The following is a 19,523-nucleotide window of genomic DNA, read 5'->3' on the forward strand; positions in this document are numbered from 1 at the left end:
GGAGTTATGTGTATTCATTTGCTGTAAAGGGTCGGGCATGGGCAGAAGCGTCAGTCCTGGCTACCCGTATTACTTTACAGCCACCTCTTGCTCTCCTTTCTTCCAGCGAGCACATGTTGGGATCATGAAGCCTCTCTGTAAAAAGCTGTTGTGTTGTAGGCCCTTTATCATCTGAATCGGTTTGTGCGTCCGTGCGTGTGTTTCTCTGTATGTCATAGGGTTGCCAATTGGCTCCAGATTTCCAGGACAAGTTGATCCAGTCTTGGTTTTACTCCCTGTTATGTAGCTACTTATAGTCTTGCTTTTCTTAGAGAATGCAATAGGGAAATCAGAACAAATCCCAGCATGCAATGGGGTAAAGTCAGGACAGGATCAACTTGTGCTGAAAATCTGGAGCCAGTTGGCAACCCTATGTCACAGTGAATATGTGTTTCTCTTTATGTCACAGTGTATGTGTATTCCCTGCAGGTCCGGGTGTATGAGGGTTCCACCCCCCTGCATGTCCAAGCGTGCGTGCACGTGTGTGTCCAGTGTTTGCATGTCACAAAAACTGTGCGTGTGTTTCTAGTACTAACAATTCCCCTTTACCGTTGTGCACGGGCAGCGAGTTTATTTTTAACTTTGTGCTACAACCAGGAACAGAAAGCGAGAGAGCGCACATGAACCCCTCCTACCTGATCTGAGCACGGGGTAGGAGGAGGAGGAGGAGGAGGCTGGGCGGAGGAGTTCGACACAGGCAGAAAGAGGGAACGAAAGAGCCCCACTGCTTTCTTCTGCCTCGGTTTTTAAGAGTTTTAAAGTTTCTATTTTCTGCACCCCCACCCCCTCTTCCCCCCCCCCCAAAAAAAATGATGAAACGACAGTTGAATCGAATGTTGCAGCTGGCCAATCACCAGCCAGGGAGGTAAGGAGAAGGGGACACCAGGGGGGATGTTCTGGGAGAGGACGAGCCGCTCTCCGGGCCAGGGGGGAGGGGAGGGGAGCCTATGCAGTGGCGGGCAGCCGGGCGTCCCAGGCACGTGTCCTTCATAGGAAGGCATAGGGGGGTTACAAGCCCAGAGTTGCATCGCAGGCAAATGTGAAAACGAATGAGGTGGGCACATAGGATGCAAACCGATTTTGTTTTTAAGCGGCTCCGCTAGGCTGGGTGGTGTTCGGTAGTTCACCCCGTCCCCCTGGTCTGGCAGCATGGACAGACCTGGCGCTTGCCAGCAGGCGAGTGATTTGTAGCACGGAGCCCGTGGCCTTTGTTCCCAGCTTCTGTTATCCCACGTTGCACAACTTTCTGCAGCCGTGCAGCCTGTGCATATAAAGTGCCAGGTTACCGGGACCTCCAGGGAAGCCCTTCAGAAAGCCACCTCCTTGATAAAAAAAAAAAAAGGGGCAGGTTCAGTTGGGAGGCTGTGGTAAGGGTCTATCAATAGCCCAATAAGCAACGATCTGAGGATCGGGAATACCAAGGTTTAGATTCTACTTCTTCCACTGACAATCCTTGGGGCCTTAAGCAAGTCGCTTTATCTCCCATTGCCTCAGGTGTTCACTTAAGATTGTAAGCTATTTGAGATAGGGGCTTACTGGCCCTGAATTTGTAATTTGCAGCTTGAGTATCATTTGGAAAGATAGGCTAAAAATCCAAATCTGACAATGACCCTGTGACCTCTAGTCTTCAGCCATCACATTACCTGTGTGTACAGAAAGATGGACAGTCATTTTGTTTTTGTGGTACTTTTCAGGAGCTACATGAGGCCAGTAAATTTTGGCATGGCATGTTCATTGTTTTCCCCAGGTCTATCCTGGGTTTGAGTTTCTTTATTGATGATCCCCAATATAAAGTCACATTGTTGACTGTGCTTCAGGCTTCCAGACACCCAGAAAGTCTGGTGAGTTGCCAGCAAGCTTTCCTGGCCCTGTTGTTGGTATCCTAACTTGCGGGCCGATACAGTACAGTGCGCTCCGATGGAGCGCACTGTTGACCCTTGATTGGATGTGCGTTTTCGACGTGCTAGCGTTACCCCTTATTCAGTAAGGGGTCGAAAATGCGCGTCCAATCCCCCCGAACCTAATAGCGCCCGCAACATGCAAATGCATGTTGATGGCCCTATTAGGTATTCCCGCACGATTCAGTAAGTAAAATGTGCAGCCAAGCCGCACATTTTACTTTAAGAAATTAGCGCCTACCCAAAGGTAGGCGCTAATTTCTGACGGCGCTGGGGAAGTGCACAGAAAAGCAGTAAAAACTGCTTTTCTGTACACCCTCCGACTTATATCATGGCGATATTAAGTCAGAGGTCCCGAAGGGTAAAAAAAAAAATTTGAAGTAGGCCCGTGGCTTGCGGGTTGAAAACCGGATTCTCAATTTTGCCGGCGTCCGGTTTCCGAATCCGTGGCTGTCAGCGGGCTCGAGAACCGACGCCGGCAAAATTGAGCGTTGGCTGTCAAACCCGCTGACAGCCGCCGCTCCTGCCCCTAAAGAGGTGCTAGGGACGCGCTAATGTCCCTAGTGCCTCTTTTTGCCTGTTTCTACCACCGGACCTAATTTGCATACTGTATCGCGCACACAGGAGAGTGTCATGTGCGTGCGCTGGGAGAGCGGGCGTTCACCCGCTCTCCCGCGGACTTTACTGTATGGCCCGTTGGGCTTCCTCTAATGCAGTTATTGAAGAGTTGTTCAGAAATAGCGCTGAAATGCATGAATTTTTTTTCTGAAAATGGGAGATGATAGTATAATCTGCAGCATTCCAAAAATGGAGGCATGATTGAAGGTTTGAGGAGCGGTCAAAAGTTTTGCAATATAAACTTATTGCAAAGAAGTGTAGAGTCATGATCTAAGGGTGCAGAAATCCAAGAGAGCGATACATGATGTGGGTAGGGGAGGGTGAGGTACTGATATGAACTAAATAGGATCTTGGGGTTTGCCAAACACTGGGACAAAGCTGTGACGAAAACCAGAGGAATGATAAGGTGTATAGGGAGAGGCATAACCAGTAGTAGTAGGAAAAATGAAATGGCATGGAGGAGTAACCTAATAGAGCAGTGGGCTGTGAACCAGGGAAGCCAAGATTCAACCGCCACTCCTTGTGACCTTGGGCAAATCACTTTACCCTCCATTGCCTCAGGTAAAAACTTAGGGCCTGATGTATGAGGGCTTTTCTCCCATGTCTAGTAAACCAGGCCCTTAGATAGTGAAGATAGGGAAATACCTCCAGTACCTGAATGTAATCCACTTTGAAGAACCAAGAAGCAGAATATAAATAATAAAATAAATAAAGTGATAAACCTCTGTACAAATAACGTGAGGCCTCATCTGGACTGTTGTGTCCAGATCTGAAGACCACATGTCCAAAACTAGAAGCGGTCTTGAGCAGGCTACAATGAAATGAAACTTAAGTGTTTAAATACAATGGCCTCAATATTCGGAGGTAACTGTTTATATAAATTAGCAGGATAAGACTTAACTAACTTAAGTGAGCTATGCTGCTGAATACCCCCATATTTGGCACTGTTTAGCTGGGTAAGTGATATCCAGCGAAAAAGGGGGTGGGCCTGCGAAAGCCTCAGCCGTTGGCACCATGGCGGTGCGATTTTGCCAGCCACAGTGCGACTGGCTGCAGCCTTTCACTCAAATAGCGCCACCGTCATGTGATAAGGCCCTAACGCACGTGATAAACGCTTAGAAAATAACCCCTAAGTTTGGCAAGTCTAACTTATCCGATTAACTTAACCAGCTAAGTATGAATATTGCTACTTATCTGGCTAAGTTAGCCGGATAAGTAGCACCGCTCTGATCCGCCCAAAACTTATCTAATTATCTATTTATCCAGCTAAGTGGTGGCCGCTGAATTTAGCAGGATATGAAGTAACTGCCACACAGCAGAATATCACTATCAGGCTCACGGTATACCATCCATCGTATGCCAGTCTGTCTCATGTTGAAAACCTCTGTCCTAGAGAAGTGTGTGTGTGGGGGGGGGGGGGGGGAAATATGTTGGAGATATTCATATACCTCAAAAAGTATATATAATGCACAAGAAACAAATCTTATTATAATTTTAATTTTATATTACCGGTATTGATGACTTGGATTTAAGATTTATTAAATTATATTTGTTATTGAGATAAGTATGTTATGATTAAGAAACTGATCTATTGAATGAATATTATTTGTTTTATGATTTTTTAAACTTATGTTGTTGATTTATGTATTACTATTTTCATATGTCATTTGCTGTTTGGAACATTGTTTGGAACACTGGATTAGAAATGAATCAAATCTTTATCAGTAGAAAAGATGTTTCTACTACTACTACTAATGATTATCTTACTAGTGTTACTAGATGAACAAGGAATCATGACATGAGGCTCAAAGAGTGTAGTAAGGCTGGGGAAATATTCACAGGAAGGGTGATGGATGTATGGAACAACTTCACAGTGAAGGTGATGGAGACACAAACAATAACAGAATTCAAGAAAGCCTGGGAGTAGCACCCAGGATCATTAGCTGTGCAGAAGTGAGGGTAAAACTGGAGATGAAATGGGGGTCTGTGGAATTGCAATAGGAAAGGGAAATGGGCAGATTAAATGGACCTTGCAGTCTTTATCAGCTGTTGTGTTCTATGTTTCTAATCACACTCCTTCTGTATCCAGTGACCTGTACTGCACACGCTCTTCTACTCACACATACACAGACTGTTCCCACATACAGAGGTGTGTGCATCTGGCTTGCTGAAGAGAGCGCATTTTTTGTTCATGTATGAATGTCTGATTTGTTATTGGCTGTGGGGTCGAGTTAGTGGGGACCTTTTTCTTGTTGGGTCTGAAATGCACTCCACTATTTATTCATTTCTCTGCTGAGTTGCACATTTGTTCTTATTGGCTTGATTTTGTGTGGTACCTTGCTTAGGGCATGTAAGTGAGAAGGCAAGTAATTAAATACTGCTAATTAATTAATTTTCAATTGTATGTTGCCAGTAGGCATGTGCATTCGTTTGCAACGAAATAGGAAATAAAGACGATATTTCCTATTTCGTTGCATTTCGGGGGCTGACGAAACGAAAGGAAAACCCATGAAATTTCGTGTGGTTTTCCTATTGTTTTTTTGGGGGGGAAGAAAGGGCACATTAAAAAAAACCCAAACCCACCCCAACCCTTCAAATGTAATTAATTGCAAACCCCCACCATCCCGACCCCCCCAAAAAACCTGCCAAAAGTCCCTGGTGGTCCAGCAGGGGTCCCGGGAGCAATCTCCTCTCGGGACGTCGGCTGCCAGTAATCAAAATGGCGCCGGTGGCTCTTTGCCCTTACTATGTGACAGTGGCTACTGGTGCCATTGGTCAGCCCTTGTCATATGGTAGGAGCAATGGATGGCCCGCACACACACACAACTGGACAAAACCTAAAGTTAAATGTTATGAGTAAACAAAATCAAGAAAAAAAAACACAAGAACTGAATAATAAGAAATAACAAATTACAAGTAATTCAAAAATAAGATTTGGTGAAATCCATGAAAGTCAAAACCAACAATCAAAATTTTGTTAGAAATAACATCTGACAAAGACAAATAAATCCAGCTGCTGTCATGTCAATAATAGACGCACCCAGTTTCCAGTTCCAGCCAACTGTCCCTCTTTAAAATGCACTCCAGTGATACAGCCAAGCAGCAGTTAATAAAAAGCCTCCCAGAACAACACATTTTTTAACATTTTAAGGATAAGTAGTCACTATTCACTTGAGTTTCCATTCACAGCTCCCTCAGAGAAGTTTCCTTAACCTACCAAGCATTCCTCAAGATGAATCACTCCCACACCACTTAAAGATTTAAAAATCAAGCAAAGAATCTTAAACCAAATCTGGAATTTAATAGGAAGCCAGCGTAGACTTGCTAATATAGGCATCATTCTCTCATGAATTCTACAGCCCACAATCATGTTCTGCACCAACTAGGCTTTAAAGTATATGTGGGTTTTTTGGAAGACCAATCAAGAGAACAGTGCAGCTTGACAACTTAGTTAATACCAGTGCTTGCATTAATTTCTTAAGAGCTGCCAGCTCAAAAAAGGGTGCATTTGGCAAATTTGTCTCAGCTGGAAAAAATCAAGAACAGAGTGGACAGAATTTGCAGTTTCATGGACCCCTCTCATTTAGTAAAATCTCCAAGCTCTGAGCCTACTTTGCAGCCCAGAACAGAAATCTCTTCTACCATCATCTTTTGTTCACTTGAATTCTTACCTGAGGAAGGGAGTATTATTTCTTGAAAGCTAGTCAAGAAACGTATTAAGTTAGATCAGTAAAAAGGTATCATATATATATATATATATTGCAATGCTACTGTTTTTTTCAGTCAGTTTATTTAAATAAAAAATATTTGAGACTGGACCAGTCCACCACATCCAAGTTAGATTTCTTTATTACTGGGTGGGCAACTGCCTGTTTCAGTAACACTGGAACGCAACCTTTGCCTAACTTTGCCTAACAAAGCACAATTAAACTCTGGAATTTGTTGCCAGAGGATGTGGTTAGTGCAGTTAGTGTAGCTGGGTTTAAAAAAGGATTGGATAAGTTCTTGGAGGAGAAGTCCATTACCTGCTATTAATTAAGTTGACTTAGAAAATAGCCACTGCTATTACTAGCAACGGTAACATAGAATAGACTTAGTTTTTGGGTACTTGCCAGGTTCTTATGGCCTGGATTGGCCACTGTTGGAAACAGGATGCTGGGCTTGATGGACCCTTGGTCTGACCCAGTATGGCATTTTCTTATGTTCTTACAGACCTAATGCCTTTCTTTAGTCCATAGCTAGCTACCTTTACCGGACATGGGTCACAAGGAAGAGATGTGGCTCTAACATTCTGTGGAATATAATCTAATCCTGTCTCACTAACATGAAATTCACTCCAGATCATTCCCTGATAGCAGTGCACCTCCACCATAACAAGATCTCCACCTAACAACCCTCCTCCATTAGTCATCTCTCAGCTTTTGCAGCTCTTATCTTAGTGACACCAGATAAAAGTAGGATGCACACTTCTCACAATCCTCTGTAGAAGGAGGGAGACTTTTTCCCACATTTTTAGCTGAATGAACTGATCCTTTCACCAACTAAAAAAAAACCAAAACAAAACAATTTAGGTCTGTTGTGTGCATCCCCTAGTGCGTCAGAGAAATGAGACCTTTTTCTTAATATAATTGCCTCTTTCAGGCACTGTGCCTGAGTTTTCACACAGTCTTATATTTATCTCTGAAGAGCCTCTATGCCACTTTCTTTCTGATCTTCTTTTTGAATGCTTTCAGGTAAGACGTTTCTTTGTAAACCAAAGCACATTTCTTCCTGTGGGGAGGTGACAAGTTTTAAGGGGGGGGATGTCAATAATGTCCAAAACAATTTCTAACTCTTGGTACCACCACACTAGTCTCATCAAGGGACTCATACTTTATTAACACTTTCAATGCAGGAAGAATTTCTAATAATTGTACTGGATTCCAGTATTTCTTACTGTGAAATGTAGAAACAGAGAACATGACAGCTGATAAAGACCATGTGGCCCATCCGCATCTCCTTTATAGTCCCTCAGAGATCCTCTGTGTTTGTCCCATGCCCTCTTGAATGCTGATACTGTCTTTGTTTCCACTACTTCTTCACCTCCATCCTTTCACATACCACTGCTGATCTTGTTATTAATCCAAGTTGACTTGAGGAATGGCCTGACCAGGACACCAGTAAAATAGAACTCATTTGGACCTCATTTCTCTATTCTTCTGGATGAAAAAACAGGTCCAGAGGGTGTCTTACCCTATGGATCAGACTCTTCCCTAGCTGACTATGTCTTAATGTGGCCATATAGGTGAATTTTAAAAGCCCAGCACACGCCCTGACTGGGAGATACGCGATTATGTCTGGCCGGTGCACACCGAGCGGATTTTAAAAGCTGCCCGTGTAGGTGCATATCTCCTGGTATGCGCACAAATAAGTTGCAAAAAAGGGGTGGGCATAGGCAGGACATGGGCATTTTGTGTAAGTATGCACACAAACATGCGCCGGTGTTCCCTGCCGTGTAACTTTACTACTGCTATGGATGGCATGTCAGTAATAAAATAAAAAATGTAGGCTAGTCAGCGGGGTTTTAAGGGTTGATGCTAATAGGGTAAAAGGGAGGCTATTTAACTAGGGGGGTTAGGAAGTCCTATCCTTTACCTGGGCGAACTGGCAACGAACTGGGGAAACTGGTAATTGTGTTGGTGAGCTTGTCTACTAAAATCCCCCAATATACGCAGTAGAAGTGACATTTGTGCACGTCTATATAAAATTGTGCACACATGTATGCGCGTATAGCCTATTCTATTCCATGCACGCATATACGCGCATATATTACAAAATGGCCGGGTCCTTTGGCGTGAGCTGACATACTTGCGTACATGTGCGCCTGCACGCCAGTATCAAAGTTACCATCTCAGATTTTAGCAGGCTTAAGGCCTGATTCAAGAATCAACATGCAGGTTAACGTAACCCCAAATCAACTGGTAGGTGAGGTTTCTATACAGTTTCCCTATCACATCCAATAAATTGAGTAGCTCTTCTTCATCGTTATTGGGAGTGTGACAGTTTTAAAGGGTACCTCTTTGTATTTTGCCCTCCAGATTTGGTTTTGTTTTTTTTAACTGTTTATTTAATAAAACACACAGAAAACAAATAATGATTGCAGGAAGCAAGAACCAAAAGAAAACTAAAAAGCATATGAACTTCTGTTCTTGGTATAGGCAACATAAAATCCCCATATACATCAGAGCAGGAAGAGAAAAAGAAAGGAGGCTATTCAGTGATGAAGCTTCCTCCAGTCCCAATACAGGCCCCAAATCGAATTGTACAAAGTCATTTTATCTTTAAGCATGTTAAGAGAGCTTATCTTGTGGGGCGCTTTTAGCAAACCTTTTAAACCAATGAGATATTTGTGGGGACGTTTTCCAAAAGAAAGCAATAGTGATTCTAGCAGCATGAAAACAGTGACCAGTCGATATTGTAGCTGCCTTACCCATATGGGTATCCATGCCCTGTCCCCAAACTCAGCAAACATAGTGGCGGAGACAAATGAAAGCCCAATGATATCTGTAATTACCTCATGACCCTCCCACTGGAAGGATCCCACTTCTTCACAGTCCCCTCGTATGAAGGTATGTGCTTGTAACTCCACAACCTCTCCAGTACAGAGAACTGGAGAGGTTGTGGGGTTACTTACAACTACATTCAGAGAAGTAAACCAGATATCTATAAGATTTGTGAAGCAACGTATCCATTAGTTCTTGACTTTTATTGCAAAAATAAATCTTGGTAATCGCCTCTCAAATCTTTTACCAATCATTCTCATCTAAACTCAGCTGGAGATGATTGCAACACTCTATTAACTGCATGTTTGTATCAAACCCACCATTCCCAGATAGTATATCCTGGGTAATACCCTTCGAAAGGGCTGTCACTGTGTCAGAAGCATTTCAAGGAGATTCCTCTTACAAAGAGAGCCATGTACCCTCCAGTTTCAGTAGTATCCTTCCTTTTATTGAATAGGGACTACTTTTACAGAGGTTGAGTTTCTACCAACAATCTCAATCCCTGTCCCCTCTGAGGCCCCCCTTCACTCACCTGCACATGGGGGCCAGGGTGAGAAGGTGACCCATCTGACTCCTGCAACCAAGTTTTTGATCCACAGTAAAGATCAACTTTGCATTCTGCTATTAAGTCATGTATAAATATGCCATTTCTCCTTAACCGAACAAGCATTTATTAAAATAAAGGCAAAACTTTACCCTACTACCCTCTCCCCGAACTTGCCCAAAACTCGTGAGTCACAATGAATTGCAATATTGTGAGTATTACTCCTCAAACGCCTACGGCTTCCTTTGTCCCTTCAAAACAAAGGCATTCTCTCAATTCCTCCTAATAATATTACACACCTATCACAAATTAGAGATCGTATGTTTACTATTGCTGATCCTAAAATTTGGAACTCTTTACCTAGTCCACTAAGACTCAACCGAAAAAAAAGAAATTCAAACATGATCTTAAAACCTGGCTCTTCAAAAAAGCCTACGAACTAACTTGAAATTTTCATTGATAAAATATCATCAAATTTGTATAGCCAAGAAACAGATCATACCCTTTTCTCCTTTTATTTTACTATACATTTCTACAACTCCTATTTGATTCATTCCTTGGAATTTCTAATCCATTGTTGAAGTAATTACTATTTTCTTATAACTGTTATTTACACATTTATACTAATACTGTTAGAAATTACTATTACCTTCTTTTACAATGTAATTCAGTGCTATATATGTAAAACGTTGTGATCTACCCCTGGAACACCGGTATATAAAAAGCATACATACATAAATAAAATAAGTCCCATGTTTACCTCTACCATAAATTGCACTTATTGTGCATTCACCCTGAATAGCTGCTGGTTTACATAGGCACTTAGTTTGAACTGCAATAACCAAAAACAAATTACAGCAGGATTTACCAAAGACAAAAAGGGAAAAAGGGACGTGAGAAAAAAGGAGAGGAACCATCTAAAATAAAACACCCAAGTTCACCTGAAGGTCACCCAAAGGTCATCCGAAGGGGCACGTCCCCTTTGGATCAACCTTTTAGCAGCAGGCTCCAATTTAAGTAAGCTGCCCCCCATCCCTTTTGGAGATATCACATATTGATCGTTGTCTCTGTCCTTCCCGAAGGTGGAATGTTATCCCAGGCTCTTCTGAGCTCAAAGATTTGCGAGTGCAGAATACATAACAGGGGGGGGCGGGGAGCTTCTGGGCAGGGCAAGGTGGCTGGTGCTGCTGGAAATCGACTGGTTGCAGGCCGTGATTTAAGGGAATCAGCCTCATTGAGACGTCAGATGTATGTCCTTGACTCTGCTGCTCTCGAATGTGGGATACGATCCAGGGCTTTCCTGAGCCAAAAGGCTTGAATAAAGTGCAAGGGTAGAGTACGAAATAGCAGTAGCAGAGGCTCCTGGACTAATACTATTTCAGTACAACTCCTTTAAAAAAAATGCACTTGAACATTTGTAAACACATTGTTCTAGATGCATAAAAAAATGCAGATTAAAGGACATGGATTACATAAATTCATTTAAGTGGTCGCTTAGCACTTTGAAAACTGGTGGGGGGTTTTCATGTCTAAATTCTTACACAACTAAATGGAGGGATTTTCAGCATCTGGGGAGGGGTTGAGCATCACGCCAGCTCTGGAAATTCTCCCCATTTCCTAATATTAGATGTATAACCTGCACAACTTTGAAAATGTAGCCTAAAATAATTTGCAGAATATCAGACAGAGAGAGAAAGAGAGAGAGATAAGAGAGAAAGAACATGCTTATGGAAACTTTTTTAGACTAAAAGCGTTCATAATTGTAGGGCACTATCAAGCAGAACCTCACAGAACCTATTTATTTATTTTATTTTATTTTTAGATTTTATTTAACCACAGTGTTTGTTTTCTGGTCAAGGCTTGCTGCTACAATAACTGAACTGATTTGAAAGGAGATATAACTATGTGGGGAAAAATCCCCAGGTAGCTGCATATAAAGGCTTATTGAACTGGAAGCCTAAAGGAGCAGGAGGAAACTGCCAGGCAAAAAAAAAAAAGAAAAATCACTGTTAATTCTGTGAATCTTATTTGTAAAAACTCAATGGGATTTGCTTGACTGTTTACTGCAAGCCAGTTGTATGTATGGTTGTAGGGAGTCTGCTTAAGCTGTTTGTGCACCAGATGTGCTGCTGCTGCCATGCCTCTCAAAAGCAAATTATGAACATGCTCATTATTGAATTGAGGAGGATAGCAAGCTTTTAGGCTTATTCACCCTATGCACATGCACAGGGTTCCAAAACTGCCGCTTATTAGATTAGCATCGATGTCTCAGCAGACCCTATCTAATGTGTGGGATGACAGAATGGATTAAGAGTGGTGGAAAAGGTTTGATATTCCCCAGTGGGAGGTGTCATGAGTTTGATAAGACTCCTATGCTTTTGGCTGCCAGGGTTCTTCAGGTCTCTCCATCCAAGTGGAGAGGTTGTGCATGGTGAAGTCTCTCTCTCAACAGAGAGGTGCTGGGGAAGACTCCTATCCGGGGAAGGTGGCTGGGGTCCAGGATTGGGGCGCTCTCATCTTGGTGTCCAAGAGTGGAATCCCTGTGATCGTCTGAAGATTCAAGAGATAAGCTTCTGCTCCTTAATCTGTCAGGAGAGGGATTTCTTTAGAGGTTAGAGAAAGAGTATTATCCCTTCTGGGAATCTAGAGGGAAGACTTCCTAACAGGGGAAAGGTCCCAAGAGTTGAAATGAGACGAGAGAGAGAGAGAGAGAGAGAGCATGAGCTGCATCCATTGGAGCAGATAACCAGGGAAAATGCCAAGGATGGGGGGTGCCTGACTTGGAACCCCTCTCTGGCAGAGGGTGCATCCATCATTATGCTGTTACCTGAAACAGCGAGTTTCTGGCGGGCTTTGCTTTTCTGCGCTGATTGGTGCACTAAGCTGTAGTTACCGCTGTGGATTTTGCTTTCCTGCAATCGGGGACTAGAAAAGGATTTCATTTTTTTCAAGCAGCAGCTCTAACTGAACTGGTTAGAGAGGAGTTCCAGATGGAAAACTCCCTGGATAGCCCTGAAAGAATGACTCTTCTCCTCTGCGTGGGAAGAACCCAAGAGCACAGGTCCCATCCCGGCCGTGAACTCACTCCCTCCCTGCATGCCAGGAGCAGGGGGGGGGGGGGGGGCTTCATAGAAAGCGTGTTAACATTCTCAGAGCCAATGATACCGCGGGGGAGATGAAGGTGATCCTGGCATGGGGGGAGGAGGAGGAGGAGGAGATGGAAAGGAATGTAAGGGAGGAATTTAGGGGGATGGGAACTGGAGAGATACCTGAGGGAGAGAAAGGGAGACACTAAGAAGAACCTAGGGAGGAGACGTGAGAAATAGGGGTAGATGGAGAGGAACTTGTGGAGGGAGTGACAGAGCAGAATCTGGAAGAGCAGAAAGGAGGAAGAAAGAGCAAAAGGGAAGATGAGAGCGAGAGGTGGGAAGGAATAGGGGGATGATGATGCTCCCTGCTGTCTGCATCCCCCTTTTTAAAAACTCAAGATCTTCCCTTATGGGTCATGTATGATCAGTTGAATTTCTTTTTCAGTTTATAGTCAAACTGTAAACAGGACAATTGTGTCCTGTTCTTGCGTAATCAGGCCATAGGGCAATTTCTTTAAAAAAAACCAGGACTATCCTGTATAAAGCGGGTCACCCAGCCATCCTACTTGTGATACCTTGAATGTATCAGTATTGGCTTTATAGCCCTAGCCAGTCCTTGCTCCCTCTTACTATTGTAGCTGCTTCGTTACTGCGCTGCTCCAGTGCACAAGTGAAGGAGAGTATAGGGGAGGCCATGCTACCTAACCCTAATTTCCTAACACTGCTTTTCTGTCAGTCTGCTTTCTGCATTTATTCTCCCAGACTGAATCAGGCACTGCCCAGGAGCAAACACGGCCATTTCCAGTCACCGTATTGCCTTTTGCTATTGGTATCCGGTTAGGCTTCTATTTTTATATTGCATTTATGTTTATGATAAATGTAGTTTTTGTTTGTATGTCATGTGATCCTCCTTTGGCATTCCCTTTTGGAAAGGTGGGAGAAGAATTGCAAAGTTTTGTGGTTCATAAATGTGCCTGTGCTGGAGCTCCGCAGGGCTTGTATCAAGTTGCCATTTTTCACCTTCAGAAGTTCTTTTAAAATGTAGTTCTCCTGGTATCACACTCGAGCAGGGGTGGCCAACTCTGGTCCTAAAGAACCACAAATAAGCCAGGTTTTCAGGATATCCACAATGAATATGCATGTGATGGATTTGCATGCACTGGCTGCATTGTAATACAGATCTCTCTCATGCATATTCATTATGGATATCCTGAAACCTGGCCTATGTGTGGCTCTCGAGGACTGGAGTTGGCCACCCCGGTATTAACACTGTGCAGGTGACACCCTCCTCGAGGCAGTGTTGCTGCGAATCTGGACCCATTGTTCCGCCAGGGCATGGTTTTGCAGTGTATGTGGGCAGTCGCAGTCTCCAGTTCGAATCACAACCAGGCGTTACAATGTCCAGATTGCTGCTTTTTTGCGACAAGAAACAAAGGCCAAGAAAAGAATTGGGAGGGGGACGTTGTTTTATTCTGTCATCACAAAAAATAAAGTGTATCTGAATATCGGGCTTCAAGATTGAGGGCCCAAACGGGCTTACTTATCAGCCCAAAACATCACAAACTAGAGCCCCTTGGACTGGAGGTTGAGAATTATGAATCTTTCAGCCCGCCTCTCCCCTGTCGCTGTGCATGTCAGTGGAGATTTATGATGCCTCCCAGGTCATCCTTTTTTAAGAGCGTTATGACAGCATTGTTCTGGAGTTGCAGGGTTCTGTGCAGGCCTGGGTTTGTCAATAGGCCCACTAGGCCTGTGCCTAGGGCAGCATAAATCTGGAGGGCAGCAGGCCGGCTGAAGGTTTGCTGCCTTTCAGCTCTCTGTTTCCTGTTCCAGTCCCTCCCTTCCAGGCTGCCTGCAGGGGACAGGAGAGCCTGCAGTAGACAAAGCAAAGGGAGATCATTTTGGGGAGATTAGGAGAAGCTGAGTAGAGATCATTGGAGGGTGGGAAGAGAGGCTGGGAGGTGATCTGGGATTTGGCTAGGGTGAGGTGGGGGGGGTGTATGTCTGTGTATGAGAGAGAGAGAGGGGGGGGGGCAATGGTAGGGGCAGTGTTTGTGTATGTCATATTGGATAAGATGTTAAAGAGGGGATGGAAGGAGAAGCAGATCCAGAGCGTGGCAGGGACATCTCCTTCCTCATTTCCCCCACCCACTGCAATTCAGATCCTCCTCCCCTTGATCTTGGATTCTCCCAGATCCTGGAACCTCCCTTCCTTCTGCCCAGATTCTGGAACCCTTTCCTTCTCACACGCCTCCCCCATTCTCCTCGAGTCATTCCTGAATTTCTTCCTGTCCCCTCCCCATCTCTGAGGTCTGCTCCTTGTACTGAAATTTGAGATCACGTTTCTTCACCCAATAAAAATAAAATCAATTATACTAATAATTAGAGATGGTGCCCTTTCAGTGGGTGGGCGGGCTTATATTATGGAACAGCATGCCAGAAAAGCTGAGAACTGAAACAACCACTTCTGTGTTTAAGACACTTAAAAACATAGTTGTTTCGCAGGCATTCGGAAGTATATCATAGACCCCTAGCAGGATTGTAAAACAGAATTTATAAGTTTCAGTGAGTAATTTGCAGAAGAGTGTAGCACAGTAACTCAAGATGTCTAGTTGTTTTTATTTTAAACGTTTATGTATGTGCTTTTCAAGCTTGTAAACTGCATTGATCTTTTGTGATATTGCAGTTTAAAACTGATTGTAAATATATAAATAAATAAATAATCATACTGCAAAAAAAAAACCCCTCTATTTTTATAATGTAATATAAAAGGTGGAAATGTTTGCCACTTTGCATCATAATCTTTTCATTTTTGCTATAGCATCAACCCCCGAGCTGCCACAGGAAATAGGGACTGTGCCTTAGACCTTCTGCTTCTTGTTGTCCAGCCTCGGGGGAAAGAAGGGGGCGACAGCACTAACAGTGCCTACTGGCGCCAAAATCCTAAATCCGCCACTGGTTCTGCGAACCAGTTTCTGTTCTCTGGGACTATCCCCAGTGTGCTGCACAGGGCAGAGAGGAAGCGCTGTCTTGCGTCGCTGCTTCTCCCGTGACCTGTTGCAAGTTTCCGGCTAGCCTGATCTTGTGCTAATTTTGAACCGGTGCAAAGCTACATCTCCAATGGATTGCGTGAGGGTGAGTGTGCAGTAGCACAAGACAGTGCTTCTTCCGCTCTGAGCTCTCTGACCCCTGCATCTGAGCACATTACACTGGTGGTCTGGTAATTACTATCAGGCCGATTCAGAAAAACGCACGGGAGAGCTGGTGAATGCCTGCTCTCCAGGCGCGCACACAGGCCACTCCTAGGCGCGCGATTCAGGAGGGTGGCCTATGCAAATGAGGGCCCTGCAGTAAAAAGAGGCGCTAGGGATACTAGCGCGTCCCTAGCGCCTCTTTTTTTGACGGAAGCGGTGGCTGTCAGCGAATTTGACAGCCGACGCTCAATTTTGCCAGCGTTGGTTCTCAAACCCGCTGACAGCCACGGGTTCGGAAACCAGGCGCCGGCAAAATTGAGCGTTTGGTTTTCAAGCTGCGGGCCGATTTAAAATTTTTTTTTTTTTTTAATTTTAAACTTTTAGGACTTTTCTGTGCACTTCCCTGGCGCTGGCAGAAATTAATGCCTACCTTTGGGTAGGCGCTAATTTCTGAAAGTAAAATGTGTGGCTTGGCTGCACATTTTTACTTTCTGTATCTTGCGGGAATAACTAATAGGGCCATCAATATGCATTTGCATGTTGCGGGCGCTATTAGTTTCTGGGGGGGGTTGGACGCGCGTTTTCAACGAGCTATTACCCCTTACTGAATAAGGGGTAGAGCTAGCGAGTTGAAAACGCGCATCCAAAGGCCTGACTGAGAGGGAAAGGAAAGGGGAAGAGAGAACATAAGAACATAAGAAAATGCCATACTGGGTCAGACCAAGGGTCCATCAAGCCCAGCATCCTGTTTCCAACAGTGGCCAATCCAGGCCATAAGAACCTGGCAAGTACCCAAAAACTAAGTCTATTCCATGTAACCATTGCTAATGGCAGTGGCTATTCTCTAAGTGAACTTAATAGCAGGTAATGGACTTCTCCTCCAAGAACTTATCCAATCCTTTTTTAAACACAGCTATACTAACTGCACGAACCACATTCTCTGGCAACAAATTCCAGAGTTTAATTGTGCGTTGAGTGAAAAAGAACTTTCTCCGATTAGTTTTAAATGTGCCCCATGCTAACTTCATGGAGTGCCCCCTAGTCTTTCTACCATCCGAAAGAGTAAATAACCGATTCACATCTACCCGTTCTAGACCTCTCATGATTTTAAACACCTCTATCATATCCCCCCTCAGTCGTCTCTTCTCCAAGCTGAAAAGTCCTAACCTCTTTAGTCTTTCCTCATAGGGGAGTTGTTCCATTCCCCTTATCATTTTGGTAGCCCTTCTCTGTACCTTCTCCATCGCAATTATATCTTTTTTGAGATGCGGCGACCAGAATTGTACACAGTATTCAAGGAGCGGTCTCACCATGGAGCGATACAGAGGCATTATGACATTTTCCGTTTTATTCATCATTCCTTTTCTAATAATTCCCAACATTCTGTTTGCTTTTTTGACTGCCGCAGCACACTGCACCGACGATTTCAATGTGTTATCCACTATGACACCTAGATCTCTTTCTTGGGTTGTAGCACCTAATATGGAACCCAACATTGTGTAATTATAGCATGGGTTATTTTTCCCTATATGCATCACCTTGCACTTATCCACATTAAATTTCATCTGCCATTTGGATGCCCAATTTTCCAGTCTCACAAGGTCTTCCTGCAATTTATCACAATCTGCTTGTGATTTAACTACTCTGAACAATTTTGTGTCATCTGCAAATCTGATTATCTCACTCGACGTATTTCTTTCCAGATCATTTATAAATATATTGAACAGTAAGGGTCCCAATACAGATCCCTGAGGCACTCCACTGTCCACTCCCTTCCACTGAGAAAATTGCCCATTCAATCCTACTCTCTGTTTCCTGTCTTTTAGCCAGTTTGCAATCCACGAAAGGACATCGCCACCTATCCCATGACTTTTTACTTTTCCTAGAAGCCTCTCATGAGGAACTTTGTCAAACGCCTTCTGAAAATCCAAGTATACTATATCTACCGGTTCACCTTTATCCACATGTTTATTAACTTCTTCAAAAAAGTGAAGCAGATTTGTGAGGCAAGACTTGCCCTGGGTAAAGCCATGCTGACTTTGTTCCATTAAACCATGTCTTTCTATATGTTCTGTGATTTTGAGTGAAAAGAAAGGGTAAGGAAAGAGAGAGAGAGGGATACAGCAACAATGAGAAAAGTCTGGGAAAGGAACTACAACGTAGGGACATGCAATCAGAGAGTTGCAGACAAAAGCAGACAAAAGCAGAAGAGTGAAAGAGAGGTGCAGGTGAAATGGAAAAAGAAAAAAAAGAAGAAGGAAGAAAGACAGCAAGCAGAGAACAGAATAAATCCCAGGCGATACTGAGCTTGGAAAACTGTTTTGTTTTCTAAATCCCATCAGCATCCTAATGAACAGAAATTGGAAAATATCCACATTTTATATAGAATATTATGGCATCTAAAGTTGCTCCCAGGGGTGCAGGCAACTCTTGTGTTTAAAGAGATGTAATAGGTGGTGGCAGGCCTCACTCTTCAGTGCTACTCCTGCTAAGGTCCTTGAGTACGTCCGTCTGCTCATGGGCTAGGGGTTGAGGCTGCAGTTCCAGCTGCGATGGCTCTTGAAGGTCCCAGCATGGCTGCTGTCCTCTGTCCCCAGAGCCCTGGCATGCACAGCGAGGTCAGTATTCCAAACTAAACCTTTAAATGGATAACTTGGAGATAGATGGATAACTTGGAGTTATTTTTATTTATTTATCTATTATTTGTTTTTATATACCGACATTCATTAGGGTATATCACATCGGTTTACATTATAACTCGAGGAATAATCTGACTGAGATGTCTTATTATTATTACATTATAACATGGTAATAATTATATTGTCTCAAGAAAATGTGAAAGGCAAATCAAACTTAAGTCTGACAATTTGGAATTTAAGTCTGTCAGAGAAAGGAACATACATTGTGGCATAGTAACTTAGTAAGAGAACTTTAGTCTGTATAGAGAACATACTCTGTGGCATCGTTACATCATATTAATAACATTGTATCAAGTAATTTAGAAGGCAAGCTGGAACTTGAGTCTGACACGGGAACCTACGTGGAGGAGTAGTGGCTAGGTTGAAGGTCTGCAGGGTGATAGAGGGCTTTGGGGGAGGGGATTGTTAGTTCATGAGGATTTGCAAAGAGACAATGGATGTTAAGGGAGGAGCTGTTTGGAGCTTAGTAAGGGGTGATTTAACATACAGGTTGGTAGGCTTTTTGGAATAACCAAGTTTTCAAGTTCTTTTTGAATGACTGGGTAGAGGGTTCCAGTCTGAGTTGAGTGGGAAGTTTGTTCCACAAGGAGGGGCCCGCTATTGAGATGGCGCGTTCCCTGGTTGTGGTGAGGTGAGCTAGTTTCGTGGAGGGGATAGATAACAGGCCGGTGTTCTTTGACCGAAGATTTCTTTGGGAGTCATGATGGTAGAGGGTGTCCTTTAGCCATTCGATCTTTTGATTGTTGATGGTTTTGTGCAGAAGTGTTAGGGTTTTGTATTGAATTCTGTAGGTTACGGGGAGCCAATGGAGGTCTTTCAGAATGGGTGTGATGTGTGAGGATCGATTGCTGTTTGCGAGAGATCTGGCTGCTGCATTTTGCAGAAGTTGGAGGGGTTTGA

General features: G+C 43.6%; 1 protein-coding gene across 1 annotated transcript in view; it reads left to right on the forward strand.

Moving 5' to 3' along the window:
- The first annotated feature begins 670 nt into the window (after window positions 1-670).
- SH3BP1 (SH3 domain binding protein 1) overlaps window positions 671-19,523 on the forward strand; it is a 153,480-nt gene continuing 134,627 nt past the window's right edge. Inside the window, exon 1 of the mRNA XM_029590101.1 lies at window positions 671-904. Within this exon, the coding sequence (XP_029445961.1) occupies window positions 849-904 (56 nt within the window). The 5' untranslated portion in view covers window positions 671-848. The remainder of the gene's footprint in view (window positions 905-19,523) is intronic.

The sequence above is a fragment of the Rhinatrema bivittatum genome, chromosome 2 (assembly GCF_901001135.1).
Source record: "Rhinatrema bivittatum chromosome 2, aRhiBiv1.1, whole genome shotgun sequence".
NCBI classification, from domain to species: Eukaryota; Metazoa; Chordata; class Amphibia; order Gymnophiona; family Rhinatrematidae; genus Rhinatrema; species Rhinatrema bivittatum.